At 54.0% G+C, this 22,718-nt stretch overlaps 1 protein-coding gene across 2 annotated transcripts; it reads left to right on the top strand.

Moving 5' to 3' along the window:
• The first annotated feature begins 4,966 nt into the window (after nucleotides 1–4,966).
• On the top strand, nucleotides 4,967–22,542 carry TMEM63B (transmembrane protein 63B). 2 transcript variants are annotated; one of them, XM_010581166.1, is made up of 23 exons: nucleotides 4,967–5,160; nucleotides 5,783–5,862; nucleotides 7,682–7,720; nucleotides 11,362–11,452; nucleotides 12,239–12,276; nucleotides 13,044–13,186; nucleotides 13,457–13,508; nucleotides 13,797–13,905; nucleotides 14,437–14,507; nucleotides 15,351–15,431; nucleotides 15,563–15,686; nucleotides 15,776–15,909; nucleotides 16,056–16,193; nucleotides 16,471–16,624; nucleotides 16,893–16,999; nucleotides 17,798–17,884; nucleotides 19,255–19,320; nucleotides 19,461–19,623; nucleotides 19,777–19,882; nucleotides 20,040–20,207; nucleotides 20,348–20,463; nucleotides 20,698–20,778; nucleotides 21,557–22,542. In XM_010581166.1, the coding sequence occupies exons 1-23, from the start codon at nucleotides 4,984–4,986 to the stop codon at nucleotides 21,719–21,721; spliced, it is 2,490 nt and encodes an 829-aa protein (XP_010579468.1). In that variant the 5' UTR covers nucleotides 4,967–4,983; the 3' UTR covers nucleotides 21,722–22,542. The 2 variants fall into 2 exon arrangements, with proteins under 2 accessions (XP_010579468.1, XP_010579469.1); XM_010581167.1 differs by lacking the exon at nucleotides 4,967–5,160 and having other exon boundaries at nucleotides 11,367–11,452.
• Nucleotides 22,543–22,718: the final 176 nt, after the last annotated feature.

The raw sequence follows: 22,718 nt of genomic DNA, 5'->3' as shown, positions 1-22,718 counted from the left end.
CCCTGCCCAGACTGTGGGATGACTCCATGAGCATCCTGATGCATGCACTCTGCAGGCTGAGACACAGTTGTGGAAGGGCCAAGGCATGTCATCGTGGCCTTCCCAGCCTCATGCTGCCTTCTTCCCTTCTTTCCCTTTGCAATGGACGGACAGGAGCTTGGAGGCTTGCTTGGCTCCTACCTGGGTGCTCATCCAAGAGGAAAACCGAGTGAGCTTGTGCTGACCTGCAGGCCAAGGACAGAGGCGAGGAGGAGGAGAGCGCCTGCCGAGCCCTTGAGAGCAGCAGTTCCCAGGACTGTGTGCACAGGGCTTAGCACGTGGGAGCTGGGCTGGAGGCTGTGTGCACTGCAGCACCTGGTGGGATGTGCTTTATGGACTTCAGCTAGTAAGTGGGATGCCTCTGCTCCTGACATGTGGGGGTAGAAACATGGGGCAGTGTGGACACGCTGGTCCTGCTGGGGATGTAGAGGCTGTGGTGCAGAGCAGGGAGCAGGCTTCTCTGGGGATGAGGGAAGCAGGGGGACTGCCGTTCCTCCCTCCCCCCTTCCCACTGCTCATAGAAAAGGTGTTGGATTCTGGTATTGCTGAATAAGAGCTGAAAATGCCTTTTGGCAAGTCTTTCTGTGCTGTCCTTGCTGTTTTGAGGAAGTCAGCAATAAATGTGCAGAGTGCAGGAGGGGAAGGCTCCAGGGCTTGCATGGGACCAGATTTGATGTCCTGCTCTTACTGCCTCTTACTGCCCTGCTGCGTGCTGTGGTGGGGAGCTGTGCTCACAGTCAGGAAAGGGCTCGGGCACCTCAGGCTGGTTCCCAGCCCTCGCAACAGCTTCCCACCAACTCCCTGTGCCTTGGGTCTACTGATGTGCTGGAGCTCATGCTGATGTAAGCATCTCAGCCCAGACGGAGCCAAGCTCTCCCTGTCCTACAGCCCTCGAGGGGACAGAGGGACCAGGAAAGGCACCTTTAACCACATCCTGGCACGGCACAGCCTGTGTGGTCACAGGGGCTCTCTTACCTGCAGTGGCAACATAGGTGTAAGGAGGCACACAGGGTCCTTCCCCAGAGGCAGGCAGTGGGATCTGAACAGAAAGCTTTGCCAAACCATACCTGCCTTGGGTGGGGGCAGGTCATCAGGTGTGTATTTGGGGAGGGGGGCAATCATTGCTGGACAAGTCCCCTTCTCCCTCCCGTGCTGCTGGAGGGGATTTCCTTTTGTAATTGGGAAGTATGCTGCTGCACCACAAGACTGTGCTTGCTGCGAGCGCCACCTTTCCTGCCCACCTGTGCTTTGCTTAAAACACTGCACCCAATGTCAGCTGCTTCCAGGACCAGCTCTGCACCTTGAAGCACAGGACACGTTGCAGCGTGCCCTGCCTGGTTAAGGGTGGAGACAGAGAGTCCCCTAGAGCAGCTGTCTGAGACCAAGGCGCGAACCAAGCATGAGGACAGAGGTATTGCCAGGCCCACGAGTTGCGTTGTGCCTGGCAAGACCAGCCAGCCTCCTGCTCAGCTGATCAGCTCCTGGGAAGGGTCTTTGGATGAAGGATACTAGGTAGGCACTAGCGATTGGGCCTGCAGAGATGGCCACCAAGCTTTTTCTTAGTTACCTAATTCATGTTGTAACCCCAGAAGAAGCTGGTCACCTTGGTGGGTCTGACCTGAAGTGATGTGGTAGGTTGCTGCTGGGTGTGCCTGCAGCTGGGGGAGCTGGAAGGGCAGAAGTGCTCCAGACATCCTTGCAAGCATTCTGAGCCTTCCCACACACCTGAAGCACCTCTGTCTCCATGGGGAGCCCCTTCTTGTGCTTGCCAGGTGGGACATTGCATACCTAAGGATGGTGCTGACTGCCACTGTGCTGCCTTGCTGGGGTGATGAAGAGGCAGTGTAAGCCTTGGGCGTATGCCACAGCTTTTCCATTACTGGGTGTTCTGATTGGGTGACTGGAGAGGCTATGAAGGTTTATCTCCAGTCCCTTCCAGTCCATCTTCTAGGCTTCAGAAAAAAAATACATCTCTGGGACCTGTCTCTGTGAAATGTGGCTTAAATTACCCATAGGCTTGTGAAGTTTGTCTTGAACACGTAATGGTTTGTATAAACAATGATTATGATAGGGCTGTGGGCAATGTGAGCATATGAGCCTCGTTTCTGTTAGAAAGACGACCAGAAAATGGAGCTATAAAACATGCGGGAATGAGGTAAATGGTTTGGTCTCTGCAGAGGAAAAAGCATACTTCCCTTATCTGTTGCAAGTCTTTCAGTACTTCGGTAAAATAATATATAATATTCGGTCAGCTTGTGTAACTTGCTTGGATGTTCAGAAAACCTCTGAAATTCCTCACAAAAGACTGTTAAGAAAACTGTCCAGTGGAGGAGATGTAGAATCCTGGATCAGAAGATCGCTGAGGGTCCACAAACAAAGCGTAGGAGCAAATGAGCAATTTCAGAGTGACACAAGCAGAGGGATGAGGTCCTTCACTATTAATGACCCAGAGAAGATAATATGCAGCAAGTTACCCAAAATCTGCAGATACCCTGGAGTCATTCAGATTTGTCAAGATGAAATGACTTCAGAGCGACACTGCATGAAGTGGTGTGAGGCGATGAGAAAGTGGGTATTGAGAAGCGTGCAGCCGGGTATATTGGAAGGAATGATTTGTTCTGGGACATGGCTGGCTTCTAAACTACTGTGACTACTCAGGGCAGCAGCATTGTGGGCCAGCTACAGAGATACTTTTCCTCAATACGCAAAGATGCCATCAGACGAGTAAATCATGCTCAGCCACACGAGGAGTAGCATAAAAAGAGATGCTGAGAGCGTCAGGATGCTGTTCTGGCAGTCAAGGTAATTTCCCTGCCCAGGATATGGTATGCTGTTCTGGTCACCTTTCCATAGGGTCAAAAGAGGATATACTGGGGATGTGAGGTGAGAGTGGTTAGAGCTGGAAGACACCTTGTGTCATGGGAAGGAGGGGGCACTTAATAGTAGTGAGCTTAGCAGGTGTAGAAAAAGCAAAGGCTTTTATTCTTTGCCACTATGTAAGGAGAACAGAACACTGTGGAGTTGCAGTGGGATCACAGTCTTTTACTCAACATCTGGAACTGGTAGCTGCAGGATACCATTTACAAGATTCCCCAAATGAGGAATGAGAGGTATTTCTCTTTGCAATGAGTCCATCTAGTCTGGCACTTTGGAAGTGAAAACAGAGGGGTTTACATTGGTGAGTCTCATCCCATCATTTCTTCCCATCCCTCCTCTGGAGCTTCCCAGTCTCCTGTTAATTCAGCCAGAGTGAATTATGCTGCCTGGCTCCCCAGTTGGTTCCCAACTGTAATCTCATGGCTTGGCTTTCTTCTCCTGCTTTTCTACTCCCCTTTTCTGCTCCTGGCGGCCCTGCTCTAGCTCTGTACCTGTGAATATCTCTTAATAGACTGCTTGGTGGTTTTTCCAATTTGGCTGACCCCCCTCAATGCCTGTACCCAGCTGGGCCTTTGCTTGTTGCGGTGCCCTTTGTCATTGGTGCTTCAGCTGGTTTGCAGCTGTGCATCCGTACCAGCTGAGCTGGGAGGGATCACTTTGAAGCTGAGCTCTATAGGACACCGCAGCGAACAGTTTGGTGGTCATTATCCAGCCAGCAGTGTGCTGTGATGCTGATAAATCTCTGCAGCCAGGCAGTAGATTGCCAGGATATACTCATGAGCTGGTGGGAAGAGCCCTGAGCCCTCTCTGCTAATGTCACCATCCAATGTGGAGCTAGAAGGGCAGGGCTGGTGGCAAGGGACATCTCTGGGACAAGAGGCTGAAACCAATGCAGGGAAGTGGTGGTGGCTTTCTCATGCTCTGGGTAAGTGACAGCTCTTTTACCCAGGCCACCAGGATGGCATTTCTGGGCTTGGGTAAGCAGCCCCTGAGCATTGCCCAGAAGTGATGCTGTGCTAGCCAGCCTTTCTGCATGGTACATGGTAGTGAAGGATTTGGGGTGGTTGGTGGGTGCTGTGTAAAAGGAGTGGTTCAGGGATCGGCAGCCTGGGTAGATCTTCCCGTCTGTTATCACTGCTTCCTTCTGCAGTGGGGTTTTCTCTTCCCTGTTCCACAATGTGGTTGTGTTTCTGCTGTCAATGTGTCATTTCTAGACCATCCCGGTGATGCTCAATTTGCATTTATCCATTGCTAGCATAGTCTTCTCTGTTTCCCATGGAGCTGCTCTGCACAAGAGGAAGATCTCCCCATGTCCAGTGATGCTGACCCAAGCCCAGCTGCAGGTCTTGTAGCAATTTGTGGAGGGCACTGAAATAAATAAAATATTTGACCAGCTAAATAGTAGAGCTTAAGCCTCCTCTCTGCCCTCTGTGTGGTTGCATCTAAATGCATCCAAGTCAGAGGAAGGAAGGAAAACAAGCAGGGGGTGTAACTGGCCCCTGATGGGTGCCCTGGGGGCTGAGGCCTGCAGTGAGCCGAGTGTGGTGATTCAGCTTAATAAAGCTAATGGCATGCAGCCAGGTAAAGGAAACTGTGGGATCATGATGCAGCAACTGTCCCATAGCAGTTTGCTTCCATCATCCAGACGTGACTTCATGCCCCCACCACCCCACCCTTTCATTTTTTCCTGTGCCTAAACATTCTCCCTGCTGAGGGGAAGGGGCTGAGACACTGCGTCCTCAGGAAGAGGAGTAGTCCTTGAGAAGGAGGTGCACCTAAGTGGCGTGAGAGTGGGGGAACAAGGAAGGGAGCTCTGGGACTGTGTGTGGTGGGACCACAGCTGCTGAAGCACCCAGACTCTTCCAGTACCCCTCAAACTTAGCAGGCTTCTCCAGATGACCTTGTCCCTGGACACTGGTTCCCAGGGAAATCCTGTAGCATAGAGGAGCCTGAGCCAGCAGGCAAGGTTGACCCCTAACTTCAACAGGGCTACACTGTCATCCAGCTGGTGTGTGTCTAACCATGCCTTTCTCTCCTTTCCCCAGGGAAGACGATGAAGCTGTAGAGATGCTTCCCTACGTGATTGCCACCCTGGGCTCAGCAGGGGCCTCCTGCAAAGCCTCCACGTGCAACAACAGCACCAAGGACTACTGCTACAGTGCCCGCATTCGCAGCACTGTGCTGCAGGGGCTGCCCTTTGGTGGGGTGCCCACTGTCCTAGCCCTCGACTTTATGTGCTTTCTTGTAAGTCTACCTATTGTTGGTTCAGCACCTTCTCCCCTAATTAGCCATGAAGGGAGGACTGTGGTTGGAGTTAAGGGCTTGGAGTTGGAGTTAAATGCCATCCCAGACTTTGCTGCTGGCTGACTTTATGGTCCTGATCGTGTCCCTTAGCCACTATTGACTTAATTCCAATACCACTGCACTGAGCCCGTGGAAGGGTGTTGCAAATTTTCCTAAGGACATGGGTCAGGTTAGGTCCGTTCTGCATCCCAAAACTCCCACTTACGGTGCCGAGTCCCTGCAGCTTTACCCACCCGAAGGCCTTGCTTGTTCCTCCTTAGGAACTGCAGGACCGCAGATGCTGTAGCTGTAATCTCGCCTCCTTGGGACCTGAGGGCCTTTTGATCTTGTAGTTAACTTAGCTACTGTGTGTTGCATCCTGGACCTCTGCCTCCCACAGCCATCCAGATAGTCTGATTTTAACAGCCCTGGAGAACTTCTGCTGTCCCATGGCCTCAGTGTGCCATTAGCTGAGCAGTCCTGTCCCCTCCTACCCTCCCTCTTCCTGTGGCTCTGCACGCAGAGAGCAAGGACAGAGCTGGACAATGCCTCATCTCACAGCTGCTCCTTTGCTCTCTTCCAGGCACTGTTGTTTGTCTTTTCAATTTTGCGTAAAGTTGCTTGGGACTACGGACGCCTGGCCCTGGTGACTGATGCTGACAGGTAAGCATAGGAGAGGGACAGGAAAACAAGACATGAGTGGTATCCTTCTTTGCTGCAGGGCAGAAGGGATAAACCCCCTTCTGTGTGCCAGAGGCGGCTGGGGAGGAGATGCAAGCGTGCCAGTTGTATCCCCTGAGCTCCAGGCACAGGAAAAATCCTCACTTACCAGCTTTTTTGTTACAGCATCCTTCTCCCAACACAGGGAGTGGTCCCCGCTGGCTCCATATCACTTTTGGTCCCTATAGTGACAGAGGTGTGCAGGGGTCCTTACAGAGGAACAGCAGATGGAGGGTCAAGAGAGGAAAAGAGGTCACAGCAAGGGTGAGGACTGCCACAGTGAAGGCTTTGTTAAGCTCTGAAGGTGTCTTTGTGGCTCTACTGGATGCAGTTCTTGTTAAGAGCACTTAAAAGTGGTAGGCTGTGTTTCCAGGTGCAGTACTGCTGTGCTAATGTGAGTTTAGCTCACATCCCAAGTACTGATGAGTTGGTCTGGGTATGGATCTTTCCTGCCCAATGCTTTTGTGGGCTACGGTGTCTGTTGGCAAAGCCGGGGCCCACTGGGAATGGCAGCTCCACAGCAGTGTGATGCTATTCTCATTTTTGCTGTCAGCAGAAGGTAGGACAAAGATTATTTTCTTCCAGTGCCAAACAAGGAACTCTCCTTGATTAAGCTAGAGGGGTTGTGCAGGTAGTCTGCCTCTCTCCAGGGGTGGTTTGCTGTGCCCTTGGTGCTTTGTTGTGTGCTGGAGGCAAAGTGTGGCTTCTGAAGGCTGACTGTGGTAGGTGGTTCTTCTCCTTGATCAGCTCCACAAGTTTATTGTGCCCAAAGGCTTGGATGGGACTGAACTCTAGCCTCTTTGGCTCCTTTGGCGATACAGATTCAAGTAAGCTTCTCTTGAGCACTCTGTGCATGACAGTGGAAAGAGTAAGAGTTGTTTACTTCCAGCACTGAAACAGGAAATCTTCTGGTTTAGAGAAGCGGTCCTGGATAGCGTTAGATAAGCAGCTGTGTCCCTGTGGCTCCTCCGCTCCTCCTTTCTTGGCCTGGCTGGGGAAATGAGCAATGCAGGGGCATTGGGGGAAAGTGAGAAGGGAATAGCCATGAGACCTCACTAGGGAGAGGGCAGCAGCTCCTCAGGGTTAAGCTATCTGGACCTAAGCGTGGGCTGGTAGCCACAGGGGCTGCACAGCTCTGGCCTTCAGTGGGGAGAGAGGGCTGGCCCTTCTTAGAGGTGATGCTTGAGCACCCTGCGTATGAGGGAGTGGGAGCAGTGGCTGTTAGGCAGAAAGGCAGAGGGGTGTCAGCTTTTTGGTGGGGGAGAGCCGGTAAGCATGGGGAGAGGGACAGCATGGCTGCAGATCACCAGGACCAGGATCCCAGGGAGGGGCACCTGCTGCTTGGCCTATCCATGGGGTGGGATGCAAGTGTGTTGGCTGCCTGGGTGGGGAGGAGAGGCATAGAAAGGGAGGTCAGGTGGCAGCTGGGCCAGCCCCGGCAGGCTGTCCTGCCTGACCCCATCCCTCAGGAGCTCCCTGGGACACCCATGGTGTGGAGCCAGGCCACCTTCCTTATAAAGTCAGCTTCCCTTTAGCTGGCAACAAAGCACTCTGCCCCTGGGCCAGCAGGGGCTCTGGGATGTTGTGGCTTGGGACAGCACTGGGCTCTGGAAGGAAGATCTTCTCCAGCCTGACCATTGGCAGGTTTTTCTTCCTCAGGACAGTGTGGAGCCCTGTTAGGTGCGTAGCTCTCTGAGACAGAGGAGACCCAGCACCTGCTCCCATGGTTGTAACCTCTCCTTTTGTGTTTCTGTGCCCCCAGGCGCCGACGCTGGCAGACGGAGCGAGAGGAGCGGGAATAGTATGTCGTTTTTTCAGGGTCTTGTTTTCTTCTCTCTTTCTTGCTTGCACTCTCTCTCTTTCTCCTTTTCTCTTACAGTTTTCTGTCTTGCTTCTTAACTAATCTAAGTGGCTGGGAGTCTGGGCTTGGACTTGTGCCTCTCGGTGGATTTGTGCTCTTCTCTTTCCCTCCACTTTGTGTCAGCCACTACCACAGCTGGATGCACCCTCGTTTTCCCCTAGTAGCCCTTAAATGCTCCCTGAGGGCAGCAGTGCCAAGGAGCTCCCAATCCCACCTGAGGCAGAGGGTGCCACATCACATACCCTACTCTACCTGCCCGTGTCCAGCTATTCTGCCTTATAATGGAGAAAGTAAACCTGGTTGCCTGAGCCCACAGCAGGCTTGGGTCACCCAGGTGCAGGGGAGCCTCCTTTGCCTGGTCCTTCTCATGCCAGGGTGCCATGAGGGCTGCTTTCATGACAGCTGCAAGGGCAGGCGGGTGCACAGAGAGGATCTGACAGGGAGTTGCAAGACTTCTCTTCTTCCTTTACCCATGAGGCTGCTGGGACCACGACAAGTGTTGGCCCTTGTCCCTTGCCACCTACCCCCAGCTGGCAGCATGCCCAGCAAGGCAGCACCTTTGTCCTTTCTCTCTCCCCCTGCAGAAGCAAACTTCCTGCCTCAGTGCTGCTGAGAGCATCCTCTGGCACCTTGGCCTGGTGTTTCCCATTAAGCACTGCCATGGACCTCTCCCTCCCTGCTCTTTCCTCTTTCTTGCTGCTTTTATGCCTAAGAAAAGAGCATCCCTTATGCCTTGCTGACTGGCTGGGTAGTACACACTGTAGAGGTGATCAGCTGGCAGTGCAGAGCCTGTGATGGTTGCTCCAGCCAGACTGACACATGTCTGAGGCCAGGGCAGCAAACTGCAGCCTCACTTTTCATACTCCATCACTTGCAAAGCGGGGCCTGCCACTGTTACTGCCTTCAGAGCGTGCAGGGATGCTCCTATTTTTGTAGTTGCTCCTTGCCTCCGAAGGAGCAGAGCAGAGAGAGTTGTGAAAACAGAGGTGGCGGTAGCTGTGGTACATGGCACAGAGGGGACCCCTCACTCATGCTTGGGTGCTTCACTAGTAGCTGGCCCTGTTCCAGGTGTGTCTGGCAGCTTTTCACTGCTAACACCTTGCAGGGGTAGTAAGGCAGAGGTAGCAGAGCTGTTGTGCTCTGAGGGTTTTAAGGGGGGGCCTCCTCAGTTATCCTCACAAGTGCTTGTCTTTCTCCAGGGGGCTGTTCTTTCCTGCTCACATTTTTCATCTGAGCTTGCCGGAGCTCTCTGCTGACACCTGCACCCCTGCCCTGCACCCAAACCTACTGCTTGAGCTGGGACAGTGTTGGTAGCCAGAAACTTTCAAAAGCCTGTGGAGCTCAGCGAGGAAACATTGTCCTGGCTGTGCTCCTCCAAGGCTGGTGGCACCTTCCCATCCCAGCTGTTCTTTGTGCTGGGGTGCAGTGGCAGGTGGTGGGTTAGGGACATGTGTATTCCATCTGGTGCTCCAAGCCCTTGAATGTGCAGCATCACTCTTAGTGTGGGAGGACATCCTCCTCTGATGTGTCCCTTTGCCTGAGAACCAGCAAGTGCCCTTGTCCTGCCTCTTGCCAGGGCTTGCAGTAGCAATCAGCACTCTTAATTGGTGACTCAGTCTGCACCAGGAGGTCATGGCAACCTACCTGCACCTCTGTGTTTAAGGGCAGTGAACGCAGAGCCCTGTGGGGCTTGCCACCCACACAGCCACTGCCTGCCTTGCACTGCAGCAAGCCCTTTCCACGGCATGCCTGGCCTCCCCTCCTGGAGCCTGTGATTCCCTTGGCCTGAGGCTAGCCGTGCCTCAGACCCCATCCTTCTCCTTCCCTGGCAGGACCAGCACCAAACCTGGGGCAGTGGGCAGGGTCCCACCTTAATCTTCTTGCAGATTAGGGCAGCCTTGCCTCCACCTACTTGCTTTGTTAGTGCTTTGCTTTAAAAAGTCTCCAGCTAGGTGCAGGTACCATTGGAGCTCCCTTTCCAGCTTTCCATCTTTGCCAAGGTTTGGCCTCCTCTGTCTTCTCAGCGCTGCCAATCATCTTAGCTCTGCATCCTCCTGAATGGAGCTGAGTTAGCCTGGTCATCTCATAACATGGCACTCTTCTCAGTTGTTTCTTCCAGTGCTGTTTTTGCTCTGCCCTCTGCTTTTCCAGTACCGAGGAGCCAAAAGCACACCATGTCATTGTGCTGGTCTCTCCCTGGGGCTGTGGACAGCAGAAATTCACCCTTGCTCCCTGTGCCCACCTGCAAGGCCTCTGGGATTTTAAAGGGCTGAAGGTCCAAGAGCTTGGTTGAAGCTCCCTCTGTCCCTCCAGCAGAGCAGGGTGTTGGGCTGTGCAGTCGCAAGGCTGCACACCACTGTCTAATCTGCACTGCTGTAGTCCCATGACCTTCAGCTAATCTCCTTTCCCCTCTCTTTGTTACTTCCAGTTAGGGACTCAGCAGGTGCTGCTCTGCTCTGAGAGAGGCCACGTGTCCCATCCTCTTTCCTTTAGCAGGGTCATAAGGGTCTTTGCTTGTTCTCCTTCCCATAGTGTCATCCACTTTGTCTTTAGGACTTGTCTCTCAGCTGCTTCTTCTCCAGGTTCTTGCCCATCTGATCCACCTTGAGCCTGTACTGGTTACAGGGAGACCATGTTTTCATCTGGTTTTTTTTTCCTTTGCTTCTAGCCTTCAGATCAGCCATACTTCTTGCACCTCCAAGGTCCCAGCCTGCTGTTGCTATCTTGCAAGTGCTATTTAATTTAGGTCTCAGGACCATTTTCTTGTCTCCTTTGCCAGCTGCCCTCCACCCCCATTTGTAGTGGGAGCTGTTGTCTGCCTTGAATGCTTCTGCTGCAGGTTCTTCGTCTAGGTCCCTGCCTGTGCCTGGAGTAAAGTGGCCTGGGATATTCACCTCTCTTGCATTCCTGTCCTTTAGCCTGTGGTCACTCACTTCTAGCTATTTGCCCTGCTCCTGCTGGAGGGATTTCCAGGCAGGAGGCCCAGCTGAGGCTGGCTCCAGGCAGCACAGCTGCTGGGACTCAGCCGTGTTCCTCCTCCTCCTGGCTTCCCCTGCACTGAAGCACTAAGGGTGGGGAGGGCTGGTGTAGTGGGATACAGCCCACCAGACTCCCAGCCTTCCTCTTCCCTAAGGCAAGCAAGGCCCTCCAGGACAGAGCCGCTGCCAGCACCTCTCCGGAGTGCCGGGGCTGCCGCCTTGTGGCTGCACCAGAGCCAGAGGGGCTGCAGCACCCTCTGGTTCCCACCTCCTCTCCTCTGTCTAAACCCTGTGCTAAACAGACCTCACCTCTCCTCTATGGCAGCAGCCGCCAGCCCCTCCTTGCAGGGGCTGCTACATAACACAGGTGCCTCTCAGAAGGTGCTGAGCAAGTAGCGTCCACGGGGGCTGCTGGGCACAGGGTGCTGTCTGAGGAGGGGTCTCTGCGTACTGCTACCTCTGCTCTCTGATCTTGCCTCTCTGTCTGACCTGGGGCAAACTGACCTGAACTAATCTCTGATCTTCTGGGTGCCCTTGGTTCCTAGCAAGGCTGCCTCCTCACATCTTCTAACTTTCTCCCTTACCTCCTGCTTGTCATTTTAGCGTAGCCTCTGCCCTGCACTCTGACAACCATGACCGCTACGAGCGCCTCACCTCCGTCTCCAGCTCTGTGGACTTCGACCAGAGGGACAATGTGAGTAACAGCTAGAGTCAAACACCTTGCCTTTGCGTCACCAGGAGCCCACAGCTTGTCTGAACCAAGGGCTTTTCAGAAGGAATGCTGTTTGCCCATCCCTGGGCCTTAGGTCCCACACATTGTAGAGCTAAAGGAGATATAATTATGTGGCTTCTAGACATGTGGTTAAATAAGTAGTCTGTACATCTCTGTGGCTTAATGGACATCTGTCCAACCTATAATCTCAGCATTACAAACAATACTTGCCAGCTCCTCCTCACACCTTTATCTCCACTGCTGTTTTCCTCTCTAAAAGGGAGACAGAGTTCAGTAGGATCACAGGGTCTGATGGGCGGGTGGTGAAGCTCCCAGGAAATATTCTTCCCCCAGGTGTCCTTTGAGGAGCACTGGCTTGGCCCAGCTTTCCTTCCCAGTCCCTACAGAGCTCCTGTTGTCCAGGATGATGGCTAAAGTACCTGTGTGGTGAATTTTCTGGGTGTCCCTAGGCTGTGGAGCGCTTCCATGCTAGCCAGGAGCCCGCAGGATGCCTGGGAGGTTGAGCTGGTACGGGACAGCCACATGGCAGAGTCCAGCCTGTGTTGTGCCTCATGGAGTAGCACTGTCATCTCCTTCACCTTGGCCCATCTGTAGCTCTGCATGTCTGGGTGCTCATGGTCTGTCCCCCCCAAGCCAAGTCTGTGGAGATGCAAGGACACCAGCCTGGTCCCCTTAGCCTTTGAAGACAAAAGCAGGGATAAGGGAACATGGAATGATGTGAGACCCTCCTGTCTTCTTTCTGCACAGGGTTTCTGCTCCTGGCTGACAGCCATCTTCAGGATAAAGTAAGTGCCCAAGGACCTGCATGGGGGAACCACATGGGGAAGAAGGAGAGGCAGTGCAGGGTGTTCAGACACCCAGTGCAGTACAGCTGTGTGAAGCTGCAGCCCCTTCTCTGAAGAACACAAGCAAAGTGTGTCCTCTGGAGAGGACAAGCAAAGATGGGACTAGATGAGGAGTCTTAAAGCCAAAACTAAGGTCACACAGTGAGTCTCTGACAGAGGAGGGCACCCAGCCCAGGTTTCCCCTGCCTCAGTCCCATCTCAAAAACACTGTCCACTGCTCTGCAGAGATGTTCCTCTCCCTGGGACTCTTGATAGGGGCACTGCTGTCTGAGGAATGGCACAGAGGGGACTGGAGGATGCAGGAAGACACCCCAGCCTGATGAAGCTCAGGAGTAGTCTCCTAAGCACTTCTTGGCTTCAGAATGCTGCGGTATAGTGTCAGCCATCCTGTATTTCAGCAGGGGAGGCAAGGCCTACCAGAATGGTGTGAGGTGGGGTTTGCGTTTATCCAGCTACCTGTCCTGGGGGGCAGAGGGCAGGAGTGTGGAGAGTGGGGCTGCAGTAAGCATTGCATGGGGAGGTTTCTGCCCAGGCTGGTTCAAGGCTGGGTGCTGGGCTCCCTACCCCAGGGCCTGGCCATGGGTCCGGAGGGCAGAACCAGGGGTGCTGTGTGGGCTCAAACCACAAGGGCAGCCATGACCCTGTGCTTTTTTCTAGCACTTGAGGGAATGTAGAAGATTGCCTGATGGCCTTTCTCTCCCCGGCAGGGATGATGAGATTCGGGACAAGTGCGGGGGTGATGCGGTGCACTACCTGTCCTTCCAGAGGCACATCATCGGGCTGCTGGTGGCTGTGGGTGTGCTCTCTGTGGGCATCGTGCTACCTGTCAACTTCTCAGGGGACCTACTAGGTGAGAGCAGGGAGCCTTTGGCTGGGCAGGGGGAGCTGCTTTCAACACCATGTGCCAGACCACTGGGGAGCAGTGGAAGGCAGGACAGGACTCACACAGACAAACCCTGACTGCTGTCCCACTTTAAGCGTGGCGCATCCAGAGGGTCATCCTGGGCAGCTTGGGTTTTGGGGTGTCCTGCAGGTGAGATTCCTGCCATAGCCCACCCCAGTGGTGCTCTGTGCCACTCATTATGACTGAATGTGCTTGTGTCTGCCTCTTTCTCCCTAGAAAACAATGCCTACAGCTTTGGGAGGACAACTATCGCTAACCTGAATTCTGGGTATGTGTGGGCAGTGGTGGGATGGATAATTGAGGCCCTTAAGGGTATTTTGTAAATGTCCACTTGCTGCAGAGCATCACCTCCTTGAAGGTTGCGTTTCTGCTCTTGCTGTGAGGCTACTGTCCCTGCTCCAATTTCCAGGCTGAGCTCCTGGAAGTTGGCTGTAGGGCATGTGGGTGCCATGCCAGTTACTCTGCTCATGGCCCCAGTGTCTTGAGGGCCTAACTAGCCATACACAGACTTGTAGTGGCAACCTTGCATTGGCCTTTGTGGTCTCTCTTGTGACAGGAATAACCTGCTGTGGCTGCACACATCTTTTGCCTTTCTGTACCTGCTGCTGACAGTGTACAGCATGCGCCGTCACACCTCCAAGATGCGCTACAAAGAGGATGACTTGGTGAGCAGGATCTGGCCACTCTCCCAGGCACATTTTCCCATGCCCTTCTGTCAAGTCAGGTGGCCTTGGAGAGAATGCAGAGCACCCCACTTCCCACAGCAATTTGGGGCTGTCTTGTTTTGGCTGTTCTTTTATTCTGCCTGGCCAAAGGCAGATCTCCAGAGCAGCAGCAGCCCTGACTGCCTGTGGGGAAAAAAGGCCTGCACTGGGTCAGCGTGTAGGGGGGGACCCCATGCCTTCCTCGGGTTGCTCCAGCTGCTTTTGCCTTCTTGGTTTCTTAACGGTACCCCCTGTTTCTGTTCAGGCAGCTGCAGTATAAGTCCCTAGCCTGTCAGTCTGCAGCGCACGAGGATGCAGGATGCCAACAGCTAGTGAAAGCATAGGAGAGGGGGAGCCTTGGGTACTAGAAGTGATGGGGCTGCCCTTTCCCATCGCTGACTCAGGCCTTGGGGGGGGGGGGGGTGCTACAATCCGGTCTTCCACACTATCCACACCTACTTGCCCTCCCCTTTTTTTCTTCCTTCTTTCCAGGTTAAGCGAACTCTCTTCATCAATGGGATCTCAAAATATGCTGAGCCAGAGAAGATCAAGAAGCATTTTGAGTGAGTCTCACTGTGACCCTAATTAAAGGCTGCTCTGTAACGGGGATGTTTTTATTGAGGTAGTACTCGTGTTACCTGGAACGGCAATAATACATTGAGAGCAGAAAGCTAAGTCAAAATCAGTGAACACTTTTATTTTGGGCATCTCTGTTGTTTTTCTGCACAAATTTTTATCTGAATGTGCAGTGTCCTTGGTTTTGTGGCTTGGGATATGCCCAGCTATCTCTTGCAGAGCCATAGGGGGTCAGCCTAGTAAGTAGTGGACAGGGCATGTCCTGAGATGTAGTCAAGCTCAGAGATGAGATGCAGGCAGGAGGCGCTCAAGCAGTGACTATGAGATGTTGTGCTGCTGCTTCTGCCCTGATCACAGTCCTTGTAGAAAAGTTTTGGGTTTGTTTTGTTTTGTTTTTTAACAAAAAAATGAAATTCCTTTTCCATCAGGACCTCAATGAACACACTGTCAGGGCCACATTTAGAAGCACCATGGGGAGAGGATAAATGCTTTGTACCCTTTGGGAACCCTTCCACCTCTTTCTTACGCCAAGCCCTGTGGCCCATGAAGGCAGAGAGGGGGTGTGAGATCAGAGGGGTGCCTTGCTGCCACAGAGTGAAAGTCCAAAGGAGGGTCCTTGTGCCAGAGCCTGGAGGATGTAGTGTTTGCCCCATGTGTTGCTTCTGCTATAAGGGACAAAGCCTGCAGGGTCCCGTGCTGCCCCCAGCAAGCTCTTACTATGCATCATGATGCTCGGTCCAGGGCAGGAGAGAAGCCCTGGATGTGTGGGGTTTGCTTGAGGGTACAGCCTTTGATGCTGGGTGTGATGAGCTGGTGCTTCCCGTCTGCAGGGAGGCCTACGCCAACTGTACCGTCCTGGAGGCCCGTCCCTGCTATGATGTGGCCCGGCTGATGTTCCTCGACGCAGAGAGGTAACCCCTGGTTTGGGAGAGAAGGCAGGGTGGGCTGATACCACAGGTTCTCCTTCAAGTCTGGTGCCACAGGAGCTTTTCTGAGCCACCCTCTTTTCTTTCCTTCCTTGTCTTCCACTCTCCTGTTTCAGGAAGAAAGCTGAGCGTGGGCGAATCTACTTCACCAACCTGCAGAGCAAAGACAACACTCCATCCATGATCAACCCCAAGCCCTGTGGCCACCTGTGCTGCTGTGTCATCAGGGGCTGCGAGGAGGTGGGGAGAGAGCTGGAGGTGTTAGATGGTGGGGCACATGGGGGCTTGGGTCCCCAGGTCTCTGCTCTGACCCCTGTCCTTCTGCCCAGGTGGAGGCCATCGAGTACTATACCAAGCTGGAGGAGAAGCTCAAAGATGATTACAAGCGGGAGAAGGAGAAGGTGAATGAAAAGCCTCTGGGGATGGCCTTTGTCACCTTCCACAATGAGACCATCACAGCCATGTGAGTGCAAAGGGTCCTGTCCTCCCCAGGAAGGTGACCTGTCCCACCTCTCGCCTAAAATCAGAGGAATGGCAGCGCTAAGGCTTCCCCCCCAGCTTGTCCCTGCCAGCCCTCTGCATCAGCATCTCCCTCTTTCTCTTTTCCAGAATCCTCAAAGACTTCAACGCCTGTAAGTGTCAGGGCTGTGCATGCCGTGGGGAGCCCAGGGCCTCCTCCTGCAGCGAGTCCCTCCACGTCTCCAACTGGACAGTCAGCTATGCCCCTGACCCACAGAACATCTACTGGTGAGCTGCTCTGTGGGGCTCAGCGGGCCCTGCCATGGAAAAGGGGTGCATCCTCGCTGTCTCCCTCCCTATCTGCTCCTCTGGTAACTGAATGAGTTGTTCTTGCTGAAGCCCAGCCTGGCTGAGCTAGAAGTCTGATCTGACTTGGAAGGCAAAAGCCTCGGGCTGGCGCCCTAAGTGCTGTTCACACCGGCTGGGCTGTGGTGTGGATGTGAGGGCCTAGATCTGCCCTTCTCTCCCATGCAGCCATCCTGATGCCTTCCTTCCCTCCTCCCAGGGAACACCTCTCCATCCGGGGCTTCATCTGGTGGATCCGCTGCCTCGTGATCAATGTGGTCCTCTTCATCCTCCTCTTCTTCCTCACCACCCCTGCTATCATCATCACCACTATGGACAAGTTCAATGTCACTAAGCCTGTGGAGTACCTCAATGTAAGGCCTTTGGAGACAGCTGCAGGATGGGTAGCATAGGAACCACCCCAAGGCACAACAGCCCCTGCGAGGGAGGGGATAGGGAGAGAGATTGTCAGTGTTCCCCAGGTCCTGTTAGCCTGGCCCTGAGGGAGGTGCTGAGCCTGGCCAGGGTCCAGTGGCAGCTGCAGTGCTGGGGACTCGGCGTCAGCAAAGGCAGCTCTACCTGTGGCTGGCGCAAGAGCTCCCGCACTGTGTAACATGCAGTCTCTTCTCTGTCTTGTTGCAGAACCCCATCATCACCCAGTTCTTCCCCACCCTGCTGCTGTGGTGCTTCTCTGCTCTGCTGCCCACCATTGTGTATTACTCTGCCTTCTTTGAAGCGCACTGGACCAGGTAAGGAGAGCCAGCACCTGTTCTTAGTTGTACCAGCGTGCTGCTTGGCCACTAGACACTTCTCACTGATGTGAAGCTCCTGACTGGATTCTTCTGCTTGAACTTCTGTCTTCCACTCTAAGCATGGTGTTATGTTGCGCCTCTTGGACACCTGGGGTCTGCTGCAGACAGCTGTTCTGCCAATCCTTAGCTGTTGTGCAGCATGGTTGTCTGAGCAGAGCTTGATGTAGGTCTACAAGAAGAGGAAAGCTGGGAGGAGTTGGGGCTGGTCACTGTGAGAAATGCTAGTAGTGAGGGAAGTCTTGTCTCAGGTGAGCGGGCAGGGGTGGCGTGCCTGTTCTCGTGTGTAAGTCATAGCTTTTTCCAAGGGAAACTAGCCTTAGCTGCTATGACTTCTGGCCACAGGGAAGGTATCTGAAGTGCAGAGCACTAGAAATGTGCTGCTTGTGAGGTACATTCCCCACAGGACGTGCAGTGTAAGCTTTATTTTCTGCTCTATGTTGAAAAGACTGGTGGGGAGGTTGTCACCAGCTCCGAGGACTGCGGGTCAGGAGAGATTATTGCAGCGTCCTATAAAGATACAAGGGCTGGGAGGGCCTGTGAGACAAGGGGGGAGGAACTGGGACTCAAGAAGAGACCTCAGACACACTGGAGGGGAAAAAGGGCATATTCATGTAGCAGTAGTGGACAGGGTGGGATTCAGATTAGACAATGGGAAGTACTTTCTAATGAGAAAGCGATGGGGGCACCGTTCCTGGGGCGGCAGTGAAAGATTAACAGCCTCCTCTCTGCCCTCAGGTCCGGAGAGAACAGGACGACCATGCACAAGTGTTACACCTTCCTCATCTTCATGGTCTTGCTGCTGCCATCATTGGGCCTGAGCAGGTAGGGGTGGTGGGAAGGGAAAGCAAGTGCAGAGACCTGGAGCATGGGGAGGGTTGAGATGCACCCCTGTTTGTTCTTCTACACTACATCCTTTCCCCACTGCACAAGTGCCCTGGCCACCATCCCATTGGGAAGGTGGCATTTAGTTCTGGTTATGGGGCCAGGCCAGATCATACCTGTCTGGGTTTCTTGGAGCTTATTTGAATCAATCTGCAGATGCATTGACAAGTGCTGTGGTGTTACAAATAATGCAGCAAAAATTGGCACGGTTGATGCATGCATGTGAAAAGTTTGCTCAAGGTCTGCTGGTGAAGGAGGCACTCCCCACCTCTGTACTCAGTGCAGTCTCCAAATTTTGCACAAAACTAGTGAATTCCCCATTTGCAACAGAACTGAGTAGGTTGCACTGCTTGGCTGGGTGGGATAGTTATGTGTAGGCTGCAGCAATACTCGTCTGTTTGGATGCAGGCCCCAAGTTTTCCTGCAGGGGTTATAGAAATGCCCTGTGGCAAACAGCAGTGCATCAGTTGCCAGCCATCAGCATAGGCTCCCAGCACTGAACAGTGGTCAAGTAGGGAAACAGTGTGAGGAAGGAAAAACTGGAGGGTGGGAATGGGATGGGGGGTCCTGGTAGAGATTTACTTACATGTTGTAGGGTGGGGGATATACAGCCCCTCAGTGGTGAAGTCAAGCAGCTCCTGAGAATGGACAAACCCTCTGATAGAAGCAGAATAGTCCTCCATCCTGGTGGGTGACTATAACATTTCCCAGTCAGATTAAAAATGCCTTATTGCGCATAGCCTTACAACCTAGGCAGGTGAATGCTCTCACAAGGTTTGCATTTTGACCAGATACTGTTAAACAGATTGCGCTTCCTTCTGAGGACTCTGTCCCCCTGCTGTTGCCTCTGGAGCTCTGTACTCCACCAGTACCTGAGGTGCCAGAGGATTGGGTGGCTTTATATCAAAAAATCAGAATTGAGAAAAATGGGGGGGGGGGGGGTCTCCTAAGGGATTTTTTTAATATCTGTGTTGGAGAGTACCTTGTACCTAACTGGTTTCTTCTGTCAAGTCAGCCACCTGTTCCTTGCATGGATGTTGTGCCCAAACAGAGAGCAGAGGAAAATACTGATAGGATCAGGGCAAAGGGAGAAGAACACATGAGAGTGGGAAGCTTTACATTTTGATGCTGCACTGTTTTTCCCAGTGTCTGATTTACATAATTGCTGGTGACACATCCCAAGAGGGAACAAAACAGTGTATGGTCAGAGCTTTGGGTCCTTCTAGAGCAGCTTCCACATGTTTGTATATGCATATCTGTCTATAGCCACTTCTGACTGTTACTCTTCTTCTTGCCCACCTCCTCCACAGCTTGGATGTGTTTTTCCGCTGGTTGTTTGACAAAAAATTCCTCGCTGAAGCTGCTGTGCGATTTGAGTAAGTGGAGTTGGGCAGAAGGGCCTTCTTTGCAATGGGGGGAGGTTCTTGTTGGTACTGGACTGGTATTGAGGGTTCCTGGCTGCTGCCCTGCAAGGGGGGAGCACATCCTGCAGCCTGCTTTTGCTGCGCCTCCTCAGGTGTGTGTTCCTGCCGGACAATGGGGCCTTCTTCGTCAACTATGTCATTGCCTCTGCCTTCATCGGGAATGCCATGGACCTGCTGCGCATCCCCGGCTTGCTAATGTACATGATACGCCTCTGCCTGGCCCGCTCGGCCGCTGAGCGGAGGAATGTCAAACGAGTATGTAGTGGGACTGAGGGGGTGGGTTGTGGCCTCCACCTGGGGATGGGAGTGCTGTGATGGGGCCCCCAATGCTGTGTGTACAGCTGGGTGTGTTGCACATCCCGCTCAGCTCCCAGGGTCGTGCTGACGGGTCTGTGTTCCCTCTGGCAGCACCAGGCCTATGAGTTCCAGTTTGGGGCTGCTTATGCCTGGATGATGTGCGTCTTCACTGTGGTCATGACATATAGCATCACCTGCCCCATCATTGTCCCTTTTGGTAAGTGATACCCCTCTGCCTCCCTGTGTCAGAGGCTGGGGAGAGCTCGAGGCTGGGAGGCAAGAAGGGTGGCACGGAGGAGATATTCCCTGTCAGTCAGAGGCACTGCGGAAGAAGCTGATTCCCTGCTCTGCTGGCATCCCTCCCTTTCTCCCAGGGCTCATGTACATGCTGCTTAAGCACCTGGTGGACCGATACAACCTGTATTATGCTTACTTGCCTGCGAAACTGGACAAGAAGATCCATTCGGGGGCTGTGAACCAGGTGGTGGCAGCCCCCATCCTCTGCCTCTTCTGGCTTCTCTTCTTCTCCACCATGCGCACAGGTGAGCACTGGGCTGGGATGCCAGCCCCTGGCTTCCTACAGAGCTGCTTCCCTGGCCAGGCTGTGGTCCTGGCAGCCCCCAGCCATGGAGCATGGTCAGGGTCCCTCTGACACCACCACTTTGGTTTTCCTTTGCCCCAGGTTTCCTGGCCCCCACTTCCATGTTCACCTTTGTGGTCCTCGTGATCACCATTGTGATCTGCCTGTGTCACGTCTGCTTCGGGCACTTCAAATACCTCAGCGCTCACAACTACAAGGTGAGGTGGAGTGCTGGGTGGGGGGGTGGGATCCTTCTTCTTGGGAGCACAGCTCAGCAGCGGAACAGTGGGGGCTCTGGGGGGACCCCAGACTGCTCCCCAGCAGAGCCTCTCAACCCTGGTTTCACAGAGGGGACAGTCCCAACGCTGTCCCTGCTGCCTGTATGCTGCTCCTGTGGTGGGACAGCAAATGTGTTGCCCCAGCAGTCTGTCAGTTTCTCCTTTCCTCTCCAGATTGACCACACGGAGGTGGACACCATAGAAAACAGGCAGAATGGGAGACCTGCCACCAGTCTGCCAGCTCCCAAATCAGCTGTGAGTCCCTTTCCCTGGTTCCATGCCCTGGTGTGCTCCTTACCCAGGTTTGGGAAGGGGGAGGTAACTCCCTGTCCAAGTACCTTGCTCTTCACCTCTCTGAGGCAGCACTGTGCTTTGGGGACTCTCCTGTCCCCTACCCAACATTCTGAGATCCCAGAGTCAGTTTTTTGAACTTCTCCTTGGCTCACTGGCTCATTCCAGCTGCTTCCTTCTACCATGAGATTTTTCTAGTTGGGGTCTGCTTGGGGCTGTTCAGGGAGTACATGCAGAGATGCAGTAAAGTAGAGCCTTCTGCTTCCTCAGGAGAGCAGGGCTGGGGTGTGCACATGTAATCCAGGCTTATTCCCAGTTTCCATGTACCTAAGGGCAGTGGCATCTCTCCAAAAGGAGATTCCCCATAAGGAGGCAGGCACAGCCTCAGAGGGACATGTCCACTGGCAAAAAAGGGAGCACAGTCTTCCATTTCACGTGAGCTCCAAAGAGCTCAGAAGTCCCATGCTTTCCCAGCCCTGGCTCCCTGGGGGTGCTGCCTGTCCCAGGATGCTGGGGTTTGGCACATCCATTGTTGCAGGGCCAAGCCAGCCCCGCTTTTACCCCCTTTCCTGGTACATCCCATGGAGACTGGACCCTTCCTCGCCCTCCCAGCATATCCCCACGCTCAGTCTCTTGCAAGGCGCTTTGCATGTTGTGCTGTGCTGCCATGAGAAGCCCCTGGGCTCATGTGCATTTCTGTTCTTTCCCCACCCCTCGCCCGTCCTGTGCCTGGCCCTGGCAGAAGTACATTGCCCAAGTGCTGCAGGACTCCTCGCCTGAGGGCGAAGCGACAGAGTCAGAGGAGCAGGGGTCGCAGGACGAGGAGCTCATCAATGCAGATGGCATGAACGACACGGATTTCCAGTCATGTGAGGACAGCCTGATAGAGAACGAGATCCACCAGTAGGGACCTCGGAAGGCGGGAGGGGAAGGAGGCCCAGGAGTGAGGCAGGCTGTGCGCATGGAGACCTAGGGAGAGGCACCCAAGGGTGCTGGCCGTTGCCCTTGCCTGCCCATCCCCCAGGGCCGCTGCCTTCAGTGAGGGCAGGGGCCCTGCCACAAGCTCTCCGTTTCCCTGCTGGTCCAGCAGCTCAGCAGGCATGCCTCTTACTAGCTACCTTTAATGTGTCCCCAGACCCCAAAACCCTGGGGGCTGGGGAGGAGGGGGGCTGTGACCCCCATGGTGCTGCTCTGGACCTGCAGGGAGGAGGAAGGCTGGGTGCTTTGTGGGGAGCAAGAGGGCGCAAGGGGAACCTTTGGGGTCTTCTCAGCAGGCCCCTCTGTCCCCTGTCCTCCTGGCGAGAAACACTAATAATTTATTAGATTTACAGGAAGGTGATAAACAAAATGCTTTAGTCAGTGAATTGGAAGCCCCACCTAGGGAGGGGGGTGGCTTTTGTTGCACCTTCTCCCCATGCCTGCCCTTTCTCAACCCCTTGCAGCATCCACTTGGCGTGACATGCCAGGAGCTGGGCCAGGCACCAGGGGCTGGCGAGAGAGACCTCCCCCCCACCCCACCCTGGCAAAGGTGACAGCCTGGCCTTTTGGTCAGGGGTGGCATCAACCTGGGAAGGGGCATGGCGCTGGCATGAGCTGGGCAGCCCCTCACAGGGTGAGGGGTGCTGAGGGCATTTCTCATGGGCAGGAGGGAGGCGCAGGCAGCCTCTCCCCCAGGTCCTGTGCCGTCCTCCCCCAGGGGCACAGTCAGGGGATTGCAGCATCATTTTAAGTGGCATTTTTTTTTTTTTTGCACATTGTACTCCCCTTTCAAACAAAAGTCAACTTGACCCCCATGTGGTACTGTGACCTGACCCCCTTTGCTGCCCTGTGTCTGCACAGCAGGGTCAGGCCCAGGGATGGGGGTGGCTGTGCTGGAGGTCTCTTGGGTGCTAGGGAGAGGGGAG

This window comes from Haliaeetus leucocephalus, unplaced genomic scaffold, assembly GCF_000737465.1.
Source record: "Haliaeetus leucocephalus isolate CR32 unplaced genomic scaffold, Haliaeetus_leucocephalus-4.0 Scaffold752, whole genome shotgun sequence".
In the NCBI taxonomy this organism is placed as follows: Eukaryota; Metazoa; Chordata; class Aves; order Accipitriformes; family Accipitridae; genus Haliaeetus; species Haliaeetus leucocephalus.
This window is presented reverse-complemented; position numbering and strand designations above follow the sequence as displayed.